Source organism: Oncorhynchus nerka, linkage group LG13 (assembly GCF_034236695.1).
Source record: "Oncorhynchus nerka isolate Pitt River linkage group LG13, Oner_Uvic_2.0, whole genome shotgun sequence".
Taxonomy (NCBI): domain Eukaryota; kingdom Metazoa; phylum Chordata; class Actinopteri; order Salmoniformes; family Salmonidae; genus Oncorhynchus; species Oncorhynchus nerka.
In genome coordinates, this window is record NC_088408.1 from 46,081,801 (window position 1) to 46,108,042 (window position 26,242).

Here is a 26,242-nt window from a genome sequence, read left to right on the forward strand (position 1 = left end):
ATTGACAGAGTAAAAATTCACAAGTAGGAACAATGTTTGTGGCAACTAAATTACCTAGCTATATCAAAAGCAAACTTTACTTGTACTTTATTTTACCTTTAATACTAACTATGATGAATTTGTAAACCAATACACTTTGGCAAGCACATTTTCGCCATCTTGTTTCTAGCTACCACCGAGAGCTAGCAATATTTTGCCCACCTGACCAACATAGCAGGCCTAGCCTTCTCCAGGTACCACCTAGGTTTGATTTGGACAGTTATGCATGGTGCATTGACAAATGAAAGCAGCTTGCACCATACTTAACTTGGTTAAAACTATCAATCTTGTTTTTTCATGTCGTGCAATCAGTTGCTGTATCACGACCATTAACTTGTGTCTATCCTAAAAATACTCCATATCAAGAGTGTAGTTGCAACAAAACCAATCATAATATACCATTTGCACATAGCTCTGTTATCTGCCCTGTTGGATTATACTCTAAATCATTAGAGTACAAACCAGTGCTCGATCCCTCTGATATATGGTCTAGCTACATATCTAGGACTGCTACCAGGTGCTGACTAGTGCTGACTGAGGGAGCTAGACTATTTTGTATATTTTTCCATCATGAAATATTTCAAATACTCAGTGCTTGACTCGGACGGAAATAGGTTTCGGTACTCATTTTGGGTGTCAGTACTGCTTATATTTAGGTGCAGGAGCTCCACAATACTTTTGAGCTAATATTCTAGAAGAGAAAGAGGAGCTCAAGCAGTATAATATATTTTCATAACTCAACTCCGGCAAGCTCCTGCTGAAGTCAAGCCCTGAAAATACTTAAACCCTTGCCTAGGTAGGTCCGTTATGATCTCTTCAAAGTGGGTTAACTCTATTGGAGCCATGGTTAGCAAGTTTGCCTCTGGGCTGTTGATGCTCCCTACATTGTGATCAGAAGTGGGATGAGTCTATCAGAGTTGAGTATACACGTGAGGGACTTGTTATGTTGAAGCCAGGGTACACGCTTTTCCGAACAGAGGGGATAGGGTAACAACCCTTGACCTAAGTAGGCCTATTACGATTTCCGCCCAAGTGGGTTACCGTTTTGGAACAGTGATTAGAAAGTTTGCCTGTGGGCTTTGAGACTCATAGGGGAGTTGCACTGTTGCTGTCTGCTACAATACTTTGTATATATGTGGTAATTAAGTAAATGGGAGACAACATGAAATACTAATTAACATAACCCACTGGAGTTTGATAGAAACAAAAATGTATCCTCTTGGTTTATTCAGACCTTGAGAAAAAGCATCAATATCCAAATGAAAACATCAATCGTGGGTAAATAATATATTTTTTAAAACAGCTTTACAAACCGGTGCGATAATGTGTTGACCTCTCAGATACCCAAACATCAGTCAACCAACAAAACTGACATTTCTGAGCGTGACCTTATTACCAACACAACACAACCCTTAAAAGGTCAAATTTAAAAAACAATGACAGTGATACACTAAATTCAGATCCTTAAAAGATGACTCATCACTCTTGATCTTTTGAAACAGGATACATACTAAGCCATTTAACACTACTGTGAAAACTAACAAACAGCTAGAAAATGTACCTTTGAGTGTACTAGGCCTACCTTTTACCAAGGGAAATCAGCATCACTTGGGGTTAGTTATCAGATTGTATGTATGTATTATTTTAAATGATTATTTTAGCCCCTGAAGGGATGTCACCCTGTTAAGGTAACTAATAGACAACATCCATACATACATGGTTATTTTGTAAGCTACATTGTGATGATTTAAGAGGCTTCACTAGCTCCCACACTAATGCATGTCGTGTCAAGATGTTTTCAGAGATTACGTTCTCTCTGCAGTGAAACAAACAACATGATTGGCATTTCACAGTAGCAACATGTGTGCGATACTATCTAACATGCAGGAGACATATTGCTCAAGTAGTTCCCCGCAATACAACACCAATGTAGGACACACCTTAATATTGGCTGTGCAATGCAATCAAACAAAAGGGCTGATCTGATTGGTCAAAAGACCACTTAGTGAAATGGTCTGCCTGTGTAAATGCAGCCAAGTTAATACAAAGGCAAATGTAAAGGGAAGCTTTAAAATGTAACACACATTTGACTTTGATACCTATCCAAGCTGAAGAGAAGGCTAAAGTAACATGAATGAAATAGAGATCACTTAGTACATAAAAGTTCCTAAGAGTGGATTCAGACTTCATGATTTTAGGCTGTGTACAGTATACAAAAAGGAAATACTACAGTTTTTGATTTGTCTGTAAAGCCAAATTGATGGCTGTCCTAGTCACTGGGTACAGAAGTTCTGTTGCTAATTGTATAGGTCATTTACAATACTCCTACATTGCCATGAAATCTGAACAACAGATTAAATAATTGATTATGCAAAAGAGCGAGTGCATGCTCTTGCCTTTGTGGCATGAACAATTTCATAGGGAATTAAGTTATAACCATTGCCAATATTCAGTATGCGTTTCTATTTGTTCTGGTTTCAACCAGTGGAGCAATTCTAGTGTTTTTGTGTATTGACATTATTTTAAACGTATAAGTGCTGGTACAGTAACTGCTCAACAAAACTATATTGAAGTGTGGATTCATATTACAATAATAATTTAAAAAAGCTTAATTTGAATCCACTTCATTCCATTAACTGTGTATTGCATAGGCTGTTTGCTAGACACTAGATTCCAAAAGCATTAAAACATGAACAAATTGGCTAAGGATTTATCTATAAATGTTTACATTTTTAATTTAACTAGGCAAGTCAGTTTAGAACACCAGCCAAACCCGGACGACACTGTGCCAATTGTCCGCCACCATATCTGACTCCCAATCCCGGCCGGTTGTGATACAGCGTGTACTCGAATCAGGGAGTCTGTAGTTACGCCTCTAGCACTGAGATGCAGTGCCTTAGACCGCTGCGCCACTCTACTGTGTGTGGCAAATGTGCTAAGGATTTGTCTACTGTATGTGGAAATGTCATGAAATTACATTGTGTGTTTAGTACAGGGGTGGAAAACAAATAGACATCAAACTCAAAAATATATGCCTAAACTTTTAGGCAATAAGACACTTCGATTATGCATACATTTTGAAAGTGCAGATTTAGTAGGTTCTATTTTTTGGTGTTTAAGTGCATACATTTGTTCTCACGTTTATGACTTTGAAGTAACAGACAGACATTCATTCAGGCAGGACACAGTCTTTTGGTGTGTTTGGAGTTGTAGTGGCTCCGCATGTCCTTGCGAAGGCGAAACTTCTCCCCACAGACGCTACAGATGTACAGGTGCACGTCCATGTGCTTCTCCAGGTGCTCTCCACTGGGGAAGATTTGAAAGCACACCTGGCAGATAGTCTCCCCGGCCGACAGGTGCGAGGTCATGTGGCGCACATGGTCGTGTTTGAGGAAGGTGCCCTGGTCGCACACGGGGCAGATGTAGCGCGCCATGCCCTTGTGCATGTCGGTGTGCAGCCGGAGCTGCCGCTCACGCAGGAATTGCTTGCCGCACGTCTGACAGCTGAACTGCTTCTCCTTGGTGTGGACGGTGTAGTGCTCCCGCAGGTGGCAGCGCTGGTAGAAGCCCTTACCACAGATGGCACAGAAATGCTTGCGCCGGTGGTCAGGCTCGACACCGTCATCCTCCAGCAGGACAGGGTGGAACAGCTCCTGCTCGTGGCAGGTCAGAGCGTGTTCCAAGGCCAGGCTTTCACTCTGGAAAAGCAGGCCACAGTGGGGGCAGGCCAGGTCGCCCCCCTCCAGCAGCCCATCGTCCATGGCCTGCAGGTCCTCTGGCAGGGGCGTGTCGCCTTCCTCCCCATGAGAGTCAGTGTCCGCACTCTGAGGTTCGCCACAGCGCTCAGCATGCTCCTGCAGTTGCCACCCCTTGATTAGGACCTGGCCACACCTCCCACAGGCACAGATGTGGCCCATGTGGCTGGAGATGTAGTGGGCTGACTGGTACTCCTCCGTGAGAAGTTCTCCACACAGCTCACATGGCAAACCTTCCCCGTCCTTCTTCTCCTCTTTAATCTTGTGCATCTTAGTAGGTATGCCAGAATCCTCATTGCTGGACATGTGCCCTTCAAATGGCTTGTTGCTGTCGTTCATGACGGAAACACCAGCCTTGGGCTCCTGGTCAAATTTAATCGGGTCCTTCATAGTGTCATTGAGTGCACGGTGCCTCGCACTGATATCTTCCACCTGGACCACCTTAATGCCATCCATCATCTCGGACACCACATTTTCTTCCGGCTCCACCTTGATGGTGATATTTCTGGCAGACCCAGGCTCGTTTTCCGTACCAGTTGCCACAGACCTGATCGCCGTGTCGGAGTCAGACCTGTGGTCCGGCCAATCCCCTCTAGCCTTGCAGACCACCCTGTGCTCCTCCATCTCCTCAGAGGCCGAGCTCTCCGCCTTGCTGGAATCATTGTCTGCCTCTGCGCTGGTCCTGGGGACCTTGAAGGCCTTACGGTTGGTGCAGGTGAGGATATGCTCAATCAGCAGCTTCTCGCAGCTGAAAACAAAGCCGCAGTCGTCGCAGGTGTATGTGCGTCCGAAGCGGGGGCGCTCTTTTAAGGTGGCGATCCGGGCGCTGGGCCTCTTACGCAGGTCACAAGGTTGCTCAGCTACACTGTCTAGAAACGGTGATGCTACTACTACCAAAGGGGCTGCCACTTCCTCCACCACGAGTGGAGGCCTGTTGACTGGGACAGGAATGCTTGGTTGCACAGCAGTAATTGCAACTTTGGGCTTGCTCTCTGGGGCACCTGGCTTCAGCTGCTCATACATGCGGACTCCAAACATCATTTTGCCAATAATTGCCGGGCCAGCGGAGGAAGAGGAGCTGGACGAGGAAGAGGTAGAGGAGGATGGTGTGAGGTTTGAGGCGCTTCCGATGTCCCCGAGGTCCTCCAGGGAGTCAGGGATGTAGTACATCTGCAGGAAGGCCATTGAGGCCTTGAGCTCCTCGAACTCGTAGCTGCCCACCACGATGCGGCCCAAGTACATGAGCTGCAGGATTAGGTCGAAGCACTCCGCGCTAATCTGCATGTTGCTGAGGTCCATGCGCGCCGTCCCCTGTTGGTCTCGGATGAACATCATGCGGAAGTAGGAGCTGCAGGCAGCCAGCATGGCCTTGTGGGCCCGGAAGTAGATGTCGCCGATGGCAATGCAGCAGTCACACAGGAAGCCCCACTCCCGCTGGTTGTTGAACTGCTGCAGGACATGCTCGCTGTGGCTCGGCCTCGCCATCAAACTGGAAAAGGAGCAGAGAGGAGAGAATTAGCAAAGCAATGCTTAAATCTACAGATGCTAAACAACAGCAATGTAGCACCAAATCTGATCGAAAACAAGTGTGTAAACTTGTGCAGAGACCAATTGCATGTCTTACGATGTCTTTATAAAGTAAATTAAGCTGTTATTTCTTCATGATACCCCGAGAAAAATATAAGGTTAAATGCAACAATATAAGAGACATATCTGAATCAGTATTTTCACAACACAAGAGGAGACTCAATAAATGCAACATAAAAACACAATTGTAGGTACTCCACGCTCCTAGGCATTCGATAATTTACAGATGAATGGTTGCTTATTAAATTATTTTTAAAGATTAACACTCATGGAATCAAGGTGGAATCCACAGGTCGCCCCACTTCTTGTGTTGTGTTTTCACTTTGAATGAATACAATAGGGTTGAGCCCTGAGCCGCCTTGGGCTGGCCTTTTGGGCAAGGTGTGTCATTGTGCTAAATCATGCCTACTCAAACGACGCTGCTGCCATGGCTTCGGAGCCGAAGAGGAAAGAAAGTCACCTGCGAGCTACAGCCGCCAAAAGCAAACACAGAGCAAGCTAGCTAACTTGTTTGCAGATAAACTGTCCTGGTAGCAGGGACAACATTTTCAGAAAATAGACAGAAACAAGCATAATTCTCGGTTTTTGGATCTGAATCAACTCGACACCAAAAGAGAAAAAGAAGCGAGAAAAAGACTGCTCATGACCAATCCAGAAACTGGATATACTTTGGAATACATTTTGAAAGTTGGAAGAGTGGCGCCGAAATGGCCCCTTTCTCATGGACTGGTAGGTAAGTGTTGGGTGGAGTTTTTAGCCTGCTAGCTACTAATCTTAATGTATACAATGTTGAAGCTAGCAAACACGGCTACTTAGCTGGCTAGCTAACATCTTCTGTATTCAAACTGTTTTGTTCTCAAAGGAATCTAAAGATATCTATGGGATGTAAACAAATTTGTGCGCAAAATTGGAGAGAAATAAACTTTTTGTGCATATGGAACATTTCTGGGATCTTATTTCAGCTCATGAAATATGGGACCAACGCTTTACTTGTATATTTTTGTTCAGTATAGCTTTAGCTAGCTAGTTAACATTAGCTAGTTGAAAAAGGCATTGGGCTACTCGTGGGTTTTATGCAGTGTAGCCAGCATCCCAGAGTCACCTCTTCACTGTTGACATTGAGTCTGGTGTTTTGCGGGTACTATTTAATGAAGGTGCCAGTTGAGGACTTGTGAGGTGTCGGTTTCTCAAACTAGATACTCTAATGTACTTGTCCTCTTGCTCAGTTGTGCACCGGGGCCTCCCACTCTTTCTATTCTGGTTAGAGCCAGTTTGCGCTGTTCTATGAAGGGAGTAGTACACAGCGCTGTACGAGATCTTCAGTTTCTTGGCAATTTCTCAGATGAAATATCCTTCAATTCTCAAAACAAGAATAGACTGACGAGTTTCAGAACAAAGTACCTAGTTTCTGGACATTTTGAGCCTCTAATCGAATCCACAAATGATGCTCAACTAGTCTAAAAGAAGGACAGTTTTATTGTTTCTTTAAATCAGAACAGTTTTCATCTGTGCTAACATAATTGAAAACAAGTTTTTCTAATAAACAATTAGCGTTTTAAAATGATAAACTTGGATTAGCGAACACAACGTGACATTGGAACACAGGAGTGATGGCTGCTGATAATGGACCTCTGTACTCCTATGTAGATATTCCATTAAAAATCATCAATTTCCAGCTACAATAGTCATTTACCACACTAACAATGTCTATACTGTATTTCTGATCAATTTGATGTCATTTTAATGGACTTTGAAATGAGCTTTTCTTTCAAAAACAAGGTCATTTCTAAGTGACCTCAAACGTTTTGAACGGTAGTGTATATTTGTGCGATGTTACTGTACCAAATTTAATAGCTATATGCATTTTTTAGTGGTGTTCCTGGGCTGACAATGCTGTAGACCACTTAGCTTTGACATCAAATCGGCCTCTAAAGTCCATTGTGCGAGATGGAAATGTCGAGCTTGATGAAACATCATTGAGCAAAAAAAGCACAGGGGAGAAGTCCAGTGAGCAGAGGATGAGTGTAGCGGGCACACAGGCAGCAGAGGCACACAAATTAAACTTGCAAGTGTGAGTTTGAGCATGCAGAACATCATTACCACATGCAAAATATTAATTTGAGAGCAGAGATTTGTTTTGTTTTGCAGAGATACTACATGTTGATACTCAGAAGTTACTGAGCTCTCACGTACACACGAACACTCCGCACCTGACATAGATTTATCCTCTCACACCAAAAAATCTTGCTCTCGCAACTGCAATCTTTTACTCATCTTTTATTGCAGGTGACAATTATAGCCAATGAACTTAGTTGTCACTAAATAACACAGCCAAAGTCACAACGATTATGGCTAAACTCTCTTACTCACTTATTTCTAAGAATGTATCTTATTAAAATCTGATTTTGAACCTAACCACACTGCTAACCTTACACCTAACCCTAACCTTAAATTAAGATGTTTTCATACATTTTTACGATGTGGCTATGTTATTTAGTGGAAACCGGATGTTGATGGTGAAAGTCAAGGTGATGGTGAAGTAGGGACGATAATAAAAAGCTAAGCGCTATCATTTTTCAGTCCAGAATCTAACCAACCAGCTAATCAACTATGATTTCAATATTCAATTATCAATAGTTATTTATTTGAGCTTCTGTTATTAAAGCAGGCTATTGATTAGGCAAGCTAGGTTAGCGTCAGCTAGCAGAGAGCTAGTTAGTGTTTAACCACAGAAAAGTAACCAGTATCTTTGGTTTAAACAAGAGCACTAGCTAAGTTAATGAGGCGTTGTATGGAAGGAGGGCTTGAAAGACCAATGACTGGGAAGGAGTGCTGGAGGAGGTAGATGGAGATTTGATTACTTTTACTCTGGCAGTTTTGTGCAGCTAGAATTAAAGAGAATGACTTCTAAACATGTCCCTCTCTCCATGCAGGCCCATTTTAACTATGCAGTGGGGAAATTGCTCTCTGCTTAGCTGACAGAGATAGGAGATACAGGAGTCCACTCTGTACCTCTCCTCTATGCACATCACTCTGGACTTCTTGCAGGTAACCATGACTTCTATCAATCGCCCCCATAGTTAATAATTTGTGGAACTGAGAGTTCCTCTAATTGCTTTGATGCTTTATGGAGGAATAGTCATTAGGGCATTAGTCACGTAGATAGGATGACTTGTTCATGATGGCGCCGGTGGGTAGGGCTGCCGACTTATCGGCCCCCAACCAATCATAACGAGTGGAGGACAGAGGAGCCTCATAAAGAAGAAGTTACAGGTCTGTGAGAGCCAGAAATCTTGCTTGTTTGTAGGTGACCAAATACTTATTTTACACCATAATTTGCAAATAAATTCATTAAAAATCCTACAATGTGATTTTCTGGATTTTTCCCCCTCATTTTGTCTGTCATAGTTGAAGTGTACCTATGATGAAAATTACAGGCCTCTCTCATCTTTTTAAGTGAGAGAACTTGCACAATTGGTGGCTGACTAAATACTTTTTTGCCCCACTGTACATATGAGATGAGTAATGTAGGGTATGTAAACATTATATAAAGTGGCATTGTTTAAAGTGACTAGTGATACATTTGTTACATCCAATTTTTAATTGTTAAAGTGGCTAGTGATTTGAGTCAGTATGTTGGCAGCAGCCACTCAATGTAGTGATGGCTGTTTAACAGTCTGATGGCCTTGACATAGCTGTTTTTCAGTCTCTCAGTCCCAGCTTTGATGCACCTGTACTGACCTCGCCTTCTGGATGATAGCGGGGTGAACAGGCAGTGGCTCGGGTGATTGTTGTCCTTGATGATCTTTTTGGCCTTCCTGTAACATCGGGTGGTGTAGGTGCCTTGGAGGGAATAGCTATGTTTCCAGTCGCCAGGCCCCGATTAAAAGCAGTGGTTCGTGCTTTCAGTTTTGCTCAAATTCTGCAATCAATCCAAGGTTTCTGGTTGGGGAAGGTTTTAATAGTCGCTGTTGGTACAACATCACAGATGCACTTGCTAATGAACTCGCTCACCAAATCAGCCTATACATCAATGTTGTTGTTCAACGCTATCCAGAACACATCACAGTCCACGTGATCGAAGCAATCTTGAAGCGTGGAATCAGATTGGTTGGACCAGCGCTGAACAGACCTGAGCACGGGCGTTTCCTGTTTTATAGGCTGGGAGCAACAAAATGGAGTCGTGGTCAGATTTCCCAAAAGGAGGGCGAGGATGGCTTTGTATGCGTCACGGAAGATAGTGTAACAACGATCCAGAATTTTCCCAGCCTTCCATATGCCGATAAAATTTAGGGAGCCTTGTTTTCAGATTAGCCTTGTTAAAATCCCCAGCTACAATAAATGCAGCCTCAGGATATGTGGTTTCCAGTTTACATAGAGTCCAATGAAGTTCGTTCAGGGCAGACACCTCGACTGCTTGGGGGGAGGAGGGGGGGTGCACGACTGTGATTATAATCGAAGAGAATTCTCTTGGTGGATAATGCGGTCGGCATTTGATTGTAAGGAATTCTAGGTCAGGTGAACAAAAGGACTTGAGTTCCTGTATGTTGTTATGATCACACCACGACTCGTTAATCACAAGGCATACACCCCTGCCCTTCTTCTTACCAGAGAGATGTTTGTTTCTGTCGGCATGATGCGTGAAGAAACCAGGTGGCTGTACCGACTCCGATAACGTATCCCGAGTGAGCCATGTTTCCGTGAAACAGAGAATGTTAAAATCTCTGATGTCTCTCTGCCACTGGATCCTAGACTTCCTGATGGGCCGCCCCCAGGTGGTAAGGGCAGGTAACAACACATCTGCCACACTGATCGTCAATACGTGGGCCCCCAAGGGGTGCGTGTTCAGTGCCCTCCTGTACTCCCTGTTCACCCATGACTGCACGACCATGGACAACCTCAACACCATCATTAAGGCCTGATCACTGACAACGATGAGACAGCCTATAGGGAGGTCAGAGACCTGACCATGTGGTGCAAGGACAAAAACCTCTCTCTCAACGTGATCAAGACAAAAGAGATTATTGTGGACCACAGGAAAAAGAGGACCGAGCACGCCCCCATTCTCATCGACGGCGCTGAAGTGGAGCAGGATGAGAGCGTCAAGTTCCTTGGCATCTACATCACCAACAAACTAACATGGTCCAAGCACACCAAGACAGTCGTGAAGAGGGCATGACAAAACCTATTCCCCCTCAGGAGATTTGGCATGGGTCCTCAGATCCTCAAAAGATTTTACAGCTGCACCATCGAGAACATCCTGACGGGTTGCTACAGAGGGTACGAGTGTACGGCCCAGTACATCACTGGGGCCAAACTTCCTGCTATCCAGGACCTCTACACAAGGCGGTGTCAGAGCAAGGCCCACAAAATTGTCAAAGACAACAGCCACCCAAGTCATAGACTCTTCTCTCTGCTTCCGCACGGCAAGCGATACCAGCGCGCCAAGTCTAGGTCCAAGAGGCTTCTAAACAGCTTCTACCCCAAGTCATAATGATCCTGAGCAGCTCATCAAATGGCTACCCAGACTATTTGCACACCACATGCTGCTACTCTCTGTTATTATCTATGCATAGCCATTTTAACAACTCTACCTGCATGTACATTATTATCTCAATTACCTCGACACTGGTGCCCCCCCACATTGACTCTGTACTGGTACCCCCTGTATATAGCCTCCACATTGACTCTGTACCGGTACCCCCTGTATATAGCCTCCACATGGACTCTGTACCAGTACCACCTGTATATAGCCTCCACATGGACTCTGTACTGGTACACCCTGTATATAGCCTCCACATTGACACAGTACCAGTACCCCTTGTACAGTGCCTTGCGAAAGTATTCGGCCCCCTTGAACTTTGCGACCTTTTGCCACATTTCAGGCTTCAAACGTAAAGATATAAAACTGTATTTTTTTGTGAAGAATCAACAAGTGGGACACAATCATGAAGTGGAACAACATTTATTGGATATTTCAAACTTTCTTAACAAATCAAAAACTGAAAAGTTGGGCGTGCAAAATTATTCAGTCCCCTTAAGTTAATACTTTGTAGCGCCACCTTTTGCTGCGATTACAGTTGTAAGTCGCTTGGGGTATGTCTCTATCAGTTTTGCACATCGACATACTGAATTTTTTTCCCATTCCTCCTTGCAAAACAGCTCGAGCTCAGTGAGGTTGGATGGAGAGCATTTGTGAACAGCAGTTTTCAGTTCTTTCCACAGATTCTCGATTGGATTCAGGTCTGGACTTTGACTTGGCCATTCTAACACCTGGATGTTTATTTTTGAACCATTCCATTGTAGATTTTGCTTTATGTTTTGGATCATTGTCTTGTTGGAAGACAAATCTCCGTCCCAGTCTCAGGTCTTTTGCAGACTCCATCAGGTTCTCTTCCAGAATGGTCCTGTATTTGGCTCCATCCATCTTCCCATCAATTTTAACCATCTTCCCTGTCCCTGCTGAAGAAAAGCAGGCCCAAACCATGATGCTGCCACCACCATGTTTGACAGTGGGGATGATGTGTTCAGGGTGATGAGCTGTGTTGCTTTTACGCCAAACATAACGTTTTGCATTGTTGCAAAAAAGTTCAATTTTGGTTTCATCTGACCAGAGCACGTTCTTCCACATGTTTGGTGTGTCTCCCAGGTGGCTTGTGGCAAACTTTAAACGACACTTTTTATGGATATCTTTAAGAAATGGCTTTCTTCTTGCCACTCTTCCATAAAGGCCAGATTTGTGCAATATACGACTGATTGTTGTCCTATGGACAGAGTCTCCCACCTCAGCTGTAGATCTCTGCAGTTCATCCAGAGTGATCATGGGCCTCTTGGCTGCATCTCTGATCAGTCTTCTCCTTGTATGAGCTGAAAGTTTAGAGGGACGGCCAGGTCTTGGTAGATTTGCAGTGGTCTGATACTCCTTCCATTTCAATATTATCGCTTGCACAGTGCTCCTTGGGATGTTTAAAGCTTGGGAAATCTTTTTGTATCCAAATCCGGCTTTAAACATCTTCACAACAGTATCTCGGACCTGCCTGGTGTGTTCCTTGTTCTTCATGATGCTCTCTGCGCTTTTAACGGACCTCTGAGACTATCACAGTGCAGGTGCATTTATATGGAGACTTGATTACACACAGGTGGATTGTATTTATCATCATTAGTCATTTAGGTCAACATTGGATCATTCAGAGATCCTCACTGAACTTCTGGAGAGAGTTTGCTGCACTGAAAGTAAAGGGGCTAAATAATTTTGCACGCCCAATTTTTCAGTTTTTGATTTGTTAAAAAAGTTTGAAATATCCAATAAATGTCATTCCACTTCATGATTGTGTCCCACTTGTTGTTGATTCTTCACAAAAAAATACAGTTTTATATCTTTATGTTTGAAGCCTGAAATGTGGCAAAAGGTCGCAAAGTTCAAGGGGGCCGAATACTTTCGCAAGGCACTGTATATAGCCTTCACATTGTCTCTGTACCGTAACACCCTGTATATAGCTCCGCTACTGTTATTCACTGCTGCTCTTTAATTATTTGTTTTTCCTCATCTCTTACTTTTTTTTGTAGGTATTTTTCTTAAAACTGCATTGTTGGTTCAGGGCTTGTAAGTAAGCATTTCACTGTAAGGTCTACCTACACCTGTTGTATTTGGGGCATGCAACAAATATCAAAATCATTATGTTATTAACTATTATCAACTGCTGTCTATTTGGTTAGAAAGATGGTTCTATACAGAGGATAATTCTGTACTGAATGGAGAGCCATCCTCCTATAGGTTGACTTCATCCACACACACACACACACACACACACGTAAGGGATGAAGGGAACCTGTAGGAGGATAGCTGTCCATGACAAGGGTTGGGGCGTGAAATGACAGTAGGCTGTTTAATACTAAGCCATACTGACTGATGAGTGGCATGGATTGGTACTCGACTCAGTCCCACACAGTATGTTATCATTTATTTAGTTAACTGATTATCCATAGTTGCCTCTTCTGATACAGCAACAGTCTTAAAATGCACTGTTACCTTGAATACAACATTAAGATGTTAAACTTTCCAACTCCAAATTAACTCGATGACATTTCCTATTTTTACTCTCTCTCTCACTGCAGTTGTTCTCAGATGATGGATCAGTGTGTGTAGAAAACATATCTGACAAGGTTAGTCAGGCTTCTACTTCATCACCCTGGACCACTACACCTACGAGGCAGAGGATGCCAATTTTGACCTGTGTGTTACCTTTGACCTTGACATAACTTTCTAAGGCTTTTGGGGTCATGGGTGTTCCCTAACTCATTTGGTGCCTTACACAACTTAACGCATATGTATCCATTCACCTTCCTCAGTCCTGACCTGGGGTATCAAACTCCAATATTTGTGAAATCAGAGGAAGGCTTCAACAGCAGAGGGAAATGCAGCGTCTTTGTTTTTATTAAGACGTGGCTTACGAACAATAAACTCGACTCTGCTATACATCCGGACGGCTTCTCCATATTTCGATTGGATTGAGTGGTGGCTTTTGGTAAGTCAGGGTTAGGGGCTGTGCTTTCTCAAACAATTCCTGGTGTCCCGAAGTTGAAAACATTGCAATCCTCTTCACCCCACCTGGAGTTTCTGATGTTTAAATGCCGACCCCACTATATGCTGAGGGAATTCACGTGTTTTATTATCACATCTGTGTACATACCGCCACAAGCAAAACCAAGGCGGCACTCAGCGAACTGTAAAGGATCATTAGCCTGCAAGAATCCTCTCACGCGGAAGTAGTCTTTATTGATGCGGGTGACTTTCAAATCAAACCAGTCTAAAACAAATGTTGCCAAAAAAATCACCAACATGTGAATCCTACAGACGAAGAACCATATATGTGACATTTACAAAAAAAAAGAGATATACATGAACAATCATTATTGGACACCCTTTTTCTATAGTGAACCGGTTTCACAAGCTTTCCACGCGCTAATTAACAATCATCTTAAATTTAAAGATAGGCTCTCGTGGAATAACCGTTTATGTGCACCACTCAGAATGGACGGACAAGCGCACAACCTTTCTGTTGCTAATGAAAATCGCAGAAATGTGGGAAAGAAACGTAAAACAAAACTAAAAGAATGGAAAGACAGGCAAAGGAAGATCTTACGGGATGCGGGAAAACCCTATACAAATCGTAAGGGTCAAGAAAAAAACTGGGTAAAGCTGTCCAAAAGAGGTATGTGGAAGAACCGTATATTAAACAGTCAAGCTAGCTAGCTATAGAGTACAGTAACTAACATGTATGTTGTGAGTTGTCTAATTTGTAACTATAGAGAAAACATATTAGCTAAAGTTCTTTTGCTAATAACTCATACATTATCGTTACAAATGTTATTGCTAGATTATAGAAGAAACAAAGCTAGCTACTTTTTCTCCATCCACCGGATGATTCGACATGGCTACAGTAGCTTGCTAGTTACACTGTATCCTGCAGGGAAGAGCGTGTTCCACGACGTGCAGAAAGGATTGTGGAAAGTTGACTGACGAGGGCAAGCTGCATCTGTTCAACAGTTTCTACACTGTCCCATACGAGAAACAACAAGTGTTGATTCTCTCCGGCTTAGAACAGGTTAGAAATAAGACAAAACGCCTATTATTATAATAGCTATATTGAACACTTGCATAGTTTAACTTTGACAGTAATGATACGTACATTAACGTTAACTCTAAAAGTGCAGTGTTACACAATGGTGCAATACAAAACTCATTTTGTGTATAGATTGTGAGTGTTTTGTAGTTCTATGGTATGTTCACATTGAGGGCTTCATTTTAAATGAGACTAAGATTTCATGACTCAACTTTTAAGAAAAGTCATCAGTGCTAAAGTTGATAGACCACCTTTAAATGAACCTCCATACAAATTAATTAACTACATATTGCATTTAAGTTATTTACATGAAGGGCATCTGTACTTGAAAGTACTTAAAAACATAATATCAGGTGTTAAAAAAGGACATCTTACAAGTCATGCAAAATGTCACATATACTTTTCTTCCACAAACTGAAATCATCACTGGAGATATACTGTTCTTCCACATTCTTAAAATTAAAACGGCAATAAAAAAAGCATTTTTTGAAATAACAAAAAAATATATAAATTGTTGTTGGAAGATATGGGTATGGTCAATTATTTGTCAACCATAAAACACCTAATGTGGTACACACAATTAATAATATAAAAATAACTGATTATCTTAAAATGGAAAAATTGTCACATACATGGTTCTTCGTCTGTAGGATTCATGTATCCTGCCCCAGAAGAGGATCCAGCGTGCTTGACCATGTATACAAAAGCATCCATTTAAAAAAAGATTTTACCTTTATTTAACTAGGCAAGTCAGTTAAGAACAAATTCTTATTTTCAATGATGGCTTAGGAACAGTGGATTTACTGCCTTGTTCAGGTGCAGAATGACAGATTTTTACCATGTCAGCTTGGGGATTCGATCTTGCAACCTTTCGGTTACTACGCTCTAATCACTAGGCTACCTACCGCCCCACCATGACGCGTATGAAGCCATCCCCCGTCCCAACTTCGGCGAATCAGATCACACAACTGTTGAATCCCTTTGGATTGATGAGGAATTGAAAAATTGTTTGGCTGAGAGAGATGAGGCAAAAGGTATGGCAAATGTACTGAAAATTAAGAAATCAGGTGACTAAGCTAAATAAAAATAAACTATGAAACAAAGATAAATTATATAAAGAATGATAGTATATATATAGTCATACTGCGGCACACCTTGCAGGCTGCTGCAGCATTCTGTGACACGTTATCTATTTGTCAGACATTATTTTTTGTTAAAGCAAGTTATTGCTAGTTTGACCACCTTTGAGAAGCATTTGATAGTATTCCGTATTGGCATTACAATTTTTTTTTTGTAATAACATAGTATATGGGATTGATTAAGAAATGTAGCTTAATTAATTAATCCACCTGTCGTCTCAGATTTTGAAATGATGCTTTACAGCGAAAGCAATACAAGCGTTTGTGTAAGTTTATCGATCGCTCGACAAAACAATAAGTACACTTAGCATCAGGTAACTTGGTCACGAAAATCAGAAAAGAAATCAAATTAATCAAATTAATCGTTTACCTTTGATGATCTTCAGATGTTTTCACTCACGAGACTCCCAGTTAGACAACAAATTCATTTTGTTCCATAAAGATATTTTTTATATCCAAACACCTCCGTTAGTTTGGTGCGTTATGCCCAGGAATCCACCGGAAAGAGCGGTCACGACAACGCAGACAAAAATTCCAAATTAGAAGTTCCAAATTATATCCATAATGTCCACAGAAAAATGTCAAATGTTTTTATAATCAATCCTCAGGGTGTTTTTCAAATATCTATTCGATAATATATCAACCGGGACAGTTGGCTTTTCACTAGGACCGGGAGTAACAATGGTCGCCTTTCTCTTTTGCGCACAACTCACTCTGAGAGCCCCCACCTATCCACTTACGCAATGTGGTCGTTCACACTCATTCTTCAAAATAAAAGCCTGAAACTATGTCTAAAGGCTGTTGACACCTTAGGGAAGCCATAGAAAAAGGAATCTGGTTGATATCCCTTTAAAAATGGGCAATAGGCATGCATAACAACAGAGAGGTTTCAAAAACAGGGGCAGTTCCTGATTGGATTTTCCTCAGGTTTTAGCCTGCAATATAAGTTCTGTTTAACTCACAGACAAAATTTTGACAGTTTTGGAAACTTTAGAGTGTTTTCTATCCTAATCAATTATATGCATATTCTAGCATCTGGTCCTGAAAAGTAGGCTGCTTTCTTTGGGAACGTTATTTTTCCAAACATAAAAATAGTGCCCCCTAACTTCAAGAGGTTAACAAAAGGCTAAGCTGTGTTTTGCAATATTGCACTTGTGATTATTATTATTTTAATGTTGCGCTATAATATTCAGCGTTGCTGATGACAATTATACCGGATCCGGGATGGGTGGTTCAGAGAGGTTAATTTGACTAATATTATGGTATTTCTATTCAGAGAAATATGAAAAACGAAACCCTCATGGTTTCCGATAGGGTGGAATGGAAAATACGGCGCTGTACAACGTGACGGTCGGGGGTAGGCTACAGGATTGGAGGAGCCTAAATGATTTGCCTTCATTAGACAGATTTGTACCAATATTTCTGTAAATCAGCAATATTTATTCCCATAGTAATTCATTATGGATCCATAACTAAATAATCATCTGCATTTTGAAAGAGTATTTTTTATAATTATTATATTGATGAAATGTGTTTTTGTTTATTAGGTTACTGTGCAATATACAATACTGTAGTAAAAAATTTTTTTTACTGTAGTAAACATGGGAAAGTGCCTAATTCCTTACATAAGGGAGAGCAGTCTATACTACAGAATGTGGGGCACGCAGGAGACCAGTGTTATTTCACAGTTGTGATGTCTTCACTATTATTCTACAATGTAGAAAATAGTAAAAATAAAGAAAAATCCTGGAATGAGGAGGTGTGTCAAAATTCTTGACTGGTACTTGCTTAATTAAATTGACTAATATTATGTTTTTTCTATTCCAAGAAATATGAAAAACCCTCTGGGTTTCCATTAGGATGGAACAGAAAATATGGTGCTGTACAACGTGACGGTCGGCAGTACAGTACTGGGGTATTTAGCAAAAGAAGCTCCGCAGGGCACGAGGAAAGAGTAGGTTGTCCTTGTAAATAAGAATTAATTAACTTTTCTGGGATGGGGGCAGCATTTGGAATTTTGGATGAAAAGCATGCCCAAAGTAAACTGCCTGCTACTCAGGCCCAGAAGCTAGGATATGCATATAATTGGTAGATGTGGATAGGAAGCGCTCTACAGTTTCCAAAACTGTTAAAATAATGTCTGTGAGTATAACAGAACTGAAATGGCAGGCGAGAACCTGAGGAAAATCCATCCAGGAAGTGCTATTATTTTGAAATTGGTGTTTTTCCATTGAAAGCCAATCCACCATTTAAAGGGAGAGGACCCAGATTCCATTCCCTATGGACTCCACTAGCTGTGCACAATATTTAGACATTGTTTCAGGCCTTTATTCTGATAATTGAGGGAGAATGAGCTGTTTCAATGAGAAGTCCCCAACCTGTTTGGTGCGTAATCCCGAGAGCGCGTCTTTCTTGTTTTTCATTTATATTGACGACACTATTGTCCGGTTTAAATATGATTATTATTTAGACTAAAAACAACCTGAGGATTGATTATTAACATCGTTTCACATGTTTCTAAGAACTTTACAGATACTATTTGGAATTTTTATCTGCCTCGTGACCTCACTTGAGCCATTGGATTATTGAACAAAACGCGCCAACAAAATTGAGGTTTTTGGATAATAAAGAGGGACTTTATCGAACAAAACAAACATTTATTGTGTAACTGGGAGTTTTGTGAGTACAACCATATGAAGATCATCAAAGTGATTCATTTTATTGCTACTTCTGACTTTCGTGACTAATCTACTTGGCTGCTAACTGTTTGTAAAGTTGTGTGCGGAGCGCTGTCCTCAGATAATCACATGGTTTGCTTTCGCCGTAAAGCCTTTTTTAAATCTGACACGGCGGCTGGATTAACAATTAAGTGAAGCTTAAGGTTAGTGATTCATTTCTCTCCATTTCTGCTTTTTGTGACTCCTCTCTTTGGCTGGAAAGTTTTTCTGTGACTTGGCTCTGACATAACACAATCTTTTGGTTTGCTTGCGCTATAAAGCCTTTTTGAAATCGGACACTGTGGTGGGATCAACAAGAAGTGTATATTTAAAATGGTGTAAAATATTTGTATGTTTGAGGAATTTTAATTTTGGGATTTCTGTTGTTTTGAATTTGGTGCCCTGCACTTTCACTGGCTGTTGTCATATCGATCCCGTTGGCGGGATCTCAGCCCAAAGAGGTGAAAGACTGTGCATCCGTATTCATCGACCTGGCCAAGGCTTTCGACTCTGTCAATCACCACATTCTTATCAGCAGACTCAACAGCCTTGGTTTCTCAAATGACTGCCTTGCCTGGTTCACCAACTACTTCTCAGACAGAGTTCAGTGTGTCAAATCGGAGGGCCTGTTGTCCGGACCTCTGGCAGTCTATGGGGGTGCCACGGGGTTCAGTTCTCGGGACGACTCTCTTCTCTCTTATGTCGCTCTTGCTGCTGGTGATTCTCTGATCCACCTCTACGCAGACAACACCATTCTGTATACTTCTGCCCCTTCTTTGGACACTGTGCTAACTAACCTCGAGTCGAGCTTCAATGCAATACAACTCTCCTTACATGACCTCCAACTGCTCTTAAATGCAAGCAAAACTAAATGCATTCTCTTCAACCGATCGCTGCTAGCACCTGCCCACCCGTCCAGCATCACTACTCTGGACGGTACTGACCTAGAATATGTGGACAACTACAAATACCTAGGTGTCTGGTTAGACTGTAAACTCTCCTTCCAGACCCACATTAAGCATCTCCAACCCAAAATTAAATCTAGAATCGGCTTCCTATTTCGCAACAGAGCATCCTTCACTCATGCTGCAAAACATACCCTCGTAAAACTGTCCTACCGATCCTCGACGATGTCTTTTACAAAATAGCCTCCAACACTCTACTCAAGAAATTGGATGCAGTCTATCACAGTTCCACCCGTTTCGCTGAAGCTGGAGACTCATATCTCCCTCACTAGCTTTAAGCACCAGCTGTCAGAGCAGCTCACAGATCCTTGCACCTGTACACAGCCCATCTGTAAATAGCCCATACAACTACCTCATCCCCATACTGTATTTATTTTGCTCCTTTGCACCCCAGTATCTATACTTGCATATTCATCTTCTGCACATCTACCACTCCAGTGTTTAATTGCTATATCATAATTACCTTGCCACTATGGCCTATTTTATTGCCTTATCCCTTATCTTATCTCATTTGCACACTGTGTATATACTTTTTTCTACTGTATTATTGACTGTATGTTTGTTTATTCCATGTGTAACTGTATTGTTGTGTGTGTTGAACTGCTTTGCTTTGTCTTGGCCAGGTCGCAGTTGTAAATGAGAACTTGTTCTCAACTAGCCTACCTGGTTGAATAAAGGTGAAATAAAATAAAATAAAACCTCTGGGACTTGTTGGATTGGAGGGTGAGGGCTAGGTCCATTCCCCCAGAAATGTCTTAATGCAGCTGGTGGCGACACCAGATACTGACTGTTACTTTTGACCCCCCCTTTGATCAGGGACACATTATTCCACTTCTGTTAGTCACGTCTGTAGAACTTGTTCAGTTCATGTCTCAGTTGTTGAATCTTGTTATGTTCATACATGTTAAGGTTGTTGAAAATAAACGCAGTTGACATTGAGAGGACATTTCTTTTTTTGCTGTGTTTATGTCAAGGAAACAACTTTATAGGTGTAAACAATAGAGTGAATGCACTTTGAAGTAAATCTCAGCCCTGTTAAAGTGGCAATATGTAACTTTTTGGGGGACCAGACCAAATTAACATAGAAATGTGAGTTATAGATCTGTCATTTGCATTGTAAGCAAGTCTAAGAAGCGGTAGATCTGTTCTATGTGCCCTATTTCTATGGATTCAGTTATTTTTTTAAACACATTTTTTCTTTAACTAGGCAAGTCAGTTAAGAACAAATTTTTATTTACAATGACGGGCCGACCCCAGCCAAACCCTAACGACGCTGGGACAATTGTGCACCGCCCTATGGGACTCCCAATCATGACCAGTTGTGATACAACCTGGAATTGAAACATGGTCTGTAGTGACGCTTCTAGCACTGAGATGCCATGCCTTAGACCACGGCCACACTTGGGAGCCGTAAGTTTAGTTTTTGTGTCTTTTACTATTGATTTTGTACACCAGCTTCAAACAGTTGAAAATACAATATTTTGGGTTATGGAAAAGATATTTCACAGCGGTTTAGATGGTACAATGATTCTCTACACTATACTAGCTGATTTTGCCACAAACTGAAATTAGGCCAACTATTACAATTTCGCTAACTAGGAAATGGCTGAGTGATTTTTTCATAGTCTAACTTTAAATGTACAGAAAAATATTTTATTGATCATAGTGATTCAGGATTATCATTAAAAACAGGTTAACATGCCTCACCAATATTAGACAACTATACAGAAAGCTCTTGAAATAAGTACATCAAATCAATGATGAGAACAGTCAGATTAACCAATACGTGACTGGACACAGTGGCGTAACGGGAAGATCGGAATACCATGAACCAAGAGGTTGTGAGTTCAAATCCCAGGTGAGAAAATGTTGAATATTTACTGTATAAATGAACATGCACAATGTAATCATCTACTTCAGTGTGTAAAATACATAAATTAAAATCACTGTGTGTGTGAGTCTCCCCAACAGACAAAGAGCTATGAATTGATCAGTGGTTCACCAATTAGGGCCTTGATGTTAGGCAGTGTCAGAGGAAGGCCTTAAAGCCATAAGACTCCTGAACATCTAATCAAATGGCTACCTAGACTATTTTGACAGTGCAGCAGTATCTAACAGGTAATATTTAACAAAACCTAATATCTAACACATTCGGCAACAAAACCTAATACACACAATCTAGTAAATGAATAGGATGAGAAAGTAGAAGTATAAAATATATGGATGAGCGGCTAAGATGCAATAGATAGTAAAGAATAGATAGTGAAGGATACAGAATATACATGAGATGAGTAATGCGAGATATGTAAACATTCTTAAAGTGACTAGTGTTCCATTTATTAAAGTGGCCAATGATATCAAGTGTGTAGCTAGGCAGCCGCCTCTCTGTGCTAGTGGTGGCTGTTTAACAATCTGATGGCCTTTAGCTTTGATGCGAGGTGAACAGGTACTTGTAACTTTTATTTCTTATTCTTATGTTTTAAACTGCATTGTTGGTTAAGGGCTTGTAAGTAAGCATTTCACTGTAAGGTCTACACCTGTTGTATTCGGCGCATGTGACTAATAAAATTTGATTTGATAGGCTCGGAAACAGCAACAAGGTGTAATTAAACTCTTTGGGGGTTCAATTTACACCTGACAACTGATACACAGAAATGATCCCATAAAACGTGTCTAGAACATTAACATCTTAGATTCTGATAAAATGGTAACCATATTCTGGGTAGGATCTATGTGACATTATGTAGATGGTCTCTTAGAAACATTCATTACACATCACACAAACATTCCTATGAAAACGTTATTTAATGACCTAATGAGATTCTTAAGGAACCTTCTCTAAAGTTGTGGGGACGTTCTTGTTAGCTGGGGTGGGCCTTCAACCAGAGGTTACAATAGGGACAAATCTGCTGTGATTCGGTTATTCTAGCAAGGCCCTTAATCCCTATACTCCAGGCGTGCTACACCGTGGCAGACTCTGGCATCCAGCCGCTCAGTGTGTGTGTACCTCGGGAAGCAAAAAGGACCGGTTTCTATATAGCTTATCATTTTTGATGTGATATACAGCCAGCCTGTCAATGACATATGTTCTACAGTGTTGACATAGAGGGGATCAGTCTGCAATAACTAAGCATTTGTAGCCTTTTTTTTTATTTTAAGCCTTAGCTGACTAAAATCCACTCCATAGTGAAGGAAGTTGAGTTCATCAGAAATGCCTTTCAGCTCTTCAAGCCTAAATCTATAACAGTCTAGAATGCATTTGAACATAGTTGACCACAATGAACTATCTGCTATCATCAATGGTCTACTTTGAGAATGTGCAGTCAGTAAAAATACCCTCATGTTTGTGGTTCAAAACAGCAGTTTCTTTGTCAGGACTCCACGACGGCTCAAATTGAGAGGTTTTACATCCCACCCACGCATCTTCATTGGCCTAATTTGGAGACTGTCGCGCGGACATCATGTCTGTCAATCATACCACAATAAATAATAATAATCAGCTAGACAGATGTACAATCATTTCGCAGAGTGGTACTTCTTGAAAATATCGGGGGACCAAACAAAGTGAAACCAAAATGGAGAGCTCCACGGCAGTGTTGTCGGAAATGTCACGCAAGCACGCACTGCCACCCCGCGCTGCTTCCCGCATTCACCCTAGGTGAAAAAAGGCACAAGGTTTTTCCAAACGCAGGAATGTTGACCCTGTGAAAACACTGAATAAATACTCACCGAAAACAAAGGTGGCCGACTGTGGCTGTAGTAAAACTCAAATTGGGTTGTACTGTCCAGAAGTTCCACCTGAACCGCTTTTATCCAAGCATAAAGTTGTGACGAGAATAATCGCGAGGGCGAAGCCCCTTCTGCAGCACGGATGACAGAACTTCCGCACAGCCGCTGTTTGAGCTCGTTCACCGCACTGAGCCTGATCGAGCCCCACTCACGCAAATCCAACCGTCTCGAGACTGCACAGTAGAGTAACAAAGCAGGTAACATTACTCAGTTGAATGCTTGCAGTTAAAATGGACGAACATAGAAAATGTGATTTATGTGATACTGGCATAGTAGGCTAGTTATTATATTATACATGTAGGCCTGTACAATTGATTTAGGCATATCTTCCTCATCATTAATTTGATTAATAGCCCATGTGTATTGCATTTCGTCTCCACATGCACGGGCATTTACTATAATGACCGCCGATGATGTTTAGGCTACATTTCAGCATAAAGGCAAATTAGAATAAACTTTGACATCCAAGGCATACGTTAAGTAGAACTTTGCTGCACCCATTGGCTGAGCATGGCATGTACATTTTATGATCTATTAGAAAGTGTTCTCTGCTGCAAAGTTTGTTAACGAACATCAGACTTGTATTAGGATGGCGTAAAAAAACTATGTGCAAAAAAATATATACGTGCGTTCGCTACACAGACAGGTGATTTTTACACATTTTATGACCTGACAGAAAATGTACATGGGACACACTCTTTTCACGCATTTTGCCCGTTGGGCAGTCCCATACGTGGGCGTCGGTTTCAAAGTGCAATGATTGTCCCAATGGCATGGGATTGTCCGATGCACGTCAACGTTCTACGGAGGCTGGGTCCAGTTGTTTTAGCTAACATTCCACTCCCTGCCACTCCGGTCATTTGCCACTCCGGTCATTTCCCATGTCTTTGGCAAATGCCATGGAGTAGCCTACAAGGAGTGGAATGAACGAGCTGAACTGAGACCATAACCAGGCAACTCCATCTGGGATCTAATTCATACATTAAGCTATGATGGGTTTATACTTTATAGTTTACTTTAGCAATAATACATGAGGCCATGTTTTATGACATTTTTATCATGGCTGTGTATTATTGCTTTTATACAATGGGTTAACAGCATTAAAAATCAAGATTATTTCCGAAACGATCAGTTTTTAAACAAAACATTCACTAACACTGGTTGTCAAGTGACATTTTAGGCATTCTCTGATCATTACTTATTTTGTGTTTATTAGGATATAGCATCAAGTACTAGGATTAGGATATACAGTGTCTGAGTGTCTCATAGTGTTATTGTAAGAGTATCGTTCCATAGTATAGTAATTCCATACCCAGCATTTGGAATTCAGTTTATGTCCTCCCACTGCTAAAGGGTGGAGATCCCTCAGATGCTAATAACAATCGTCCTATCTCCAAACTCCCTGTCCTGGTCAACGTCTATGAATCCCTAGTGAATTCACTATCCTGGCCAAAGTCTATGAATCCCCAGTGAACTCACTATCCTGGCCAAGGTCTATGAATCCGTAGTGAACTCACAGTTAAAAAACTTATTGAAAAGAACATACTGAGCGGGGTTCAGTCTGGCTTTAGATCCGGGCACAGCACCACAACTGCAGCTATGGCAGTGGCAAACAACATCATTAATGCACTTTTATAAAAAGCAACGTTGTGCTGCTCTGTTTGTGAATTTATTAAAGGCCTTTGATTCCGTTGACCATGAATAGTTGCTAGCTAGACTCAGTAACATTGGTCTCAGTGAAGGGGCAGTAAATTGGTTTAGGAACTACCTTTCTGACAGAACACAATGTGGTATATACGGACAATCACAGTCTAGCTTTCTTGAGATGAAAAGTGTGCCCCAGGGTTCAATTTTAGCTCCTGTGTTGTTCTCAATTTTCATTAATGATTTGGGAAATGGGATGCAACCAGCAAAGTTACATCTATATGCAGATGATACGCTTATATATTCATGTGCTCCTTCTCTGGTTCAGGCTGTTGAAGAGCTCCAGACTGATTTTCAGTCACTGCAAGCTTCCCTTTATGGTCTCAAACTGGCCTTGAATATACAAAAACCTAAATTCATGGCAGAGCTAAAACTCTCCCAGAGAATGTCAGCATGGCTTATCAAATGAAAAAGTGTCATCCTATAAATACCTACAGTTGAAGTTGGAAGTTTACATATACCTTAGCCAAATACATTTAAACTCAGTTTTTCACAATTCCTGACATTTAATCCTGGTACAAATTCCCTGTTTTAGGTCAGTTAGGATCACCCCTTTATTTTAAGAATGTGAAATGTCAGAATAATAGTAGAGAGAATGATTGATTTCAGCTTTTATTCTTTCATCACATTCCCATTGGGTCAGAAGTGTACATACACTCAAATACTATTTGGTAGAATTGCCTTTAAAATTATTTAACTTGGGTCAAACGTTTCGAGTAGCCTTCCACATGCTTCCTACAATAAGGTGGGAGAATTTTGGCCCATTCCTCCTGACAGAGCTGGTGTAACTGAGTCAGGTTTGTAGGCCTACTTGCTCGCACACACTTTTTCAGTTCTACCCACAAATGTTCTATAGGATTGAGGTCAGAGCTTTGTGATGGCCACTCCAATACCTTGACTTTGTTGTCCTTAAGCCATTTTGCC

General features: G+C 41.4%; 1 protein-coding gene across 1 annotated transcript; it reads right to left on the bottom strand.

The window, feature by feature from the left end:
- Positions 1-1,227: 1,227 nt before the first annotated feature.
- On the bottom strand, positions 1,228-23,825 carry LOC115139572 (zinc finger and BTB domain-containing protein 1-like). Its single transcript, XM_029677109.2, has 2 exons — positions 23,555-23,825; positions 1,228-5,283 (listed from the first exon to the last, which is right to left on the bottom strand). The coding sequence occupies exon 2, from the start codon at positions 5,277-5,279 to the stop codon at positions 3,213-3,215; it is 2,067 nt and encodes a 688-aa protein (XP_029532969.1). The 5' UTR covers positions 5,280-5,283; positions 23,555-23,825; the 3' UTR covers positions 1,228-3,212.
- Positions 23,826-26,242: the final 2,417 nt, after the last annotated feature.

Bases quoted from the DNA above. Each gene is read 5' to 3' on its own strand.
- LOC115139572 (XM_029677109.2), bottom strand. From the start codon at position 5,279: ATGGCGAGGCCGAGCCACAGCGAGCATGTCCTGCAGCAGTTCAACAAC.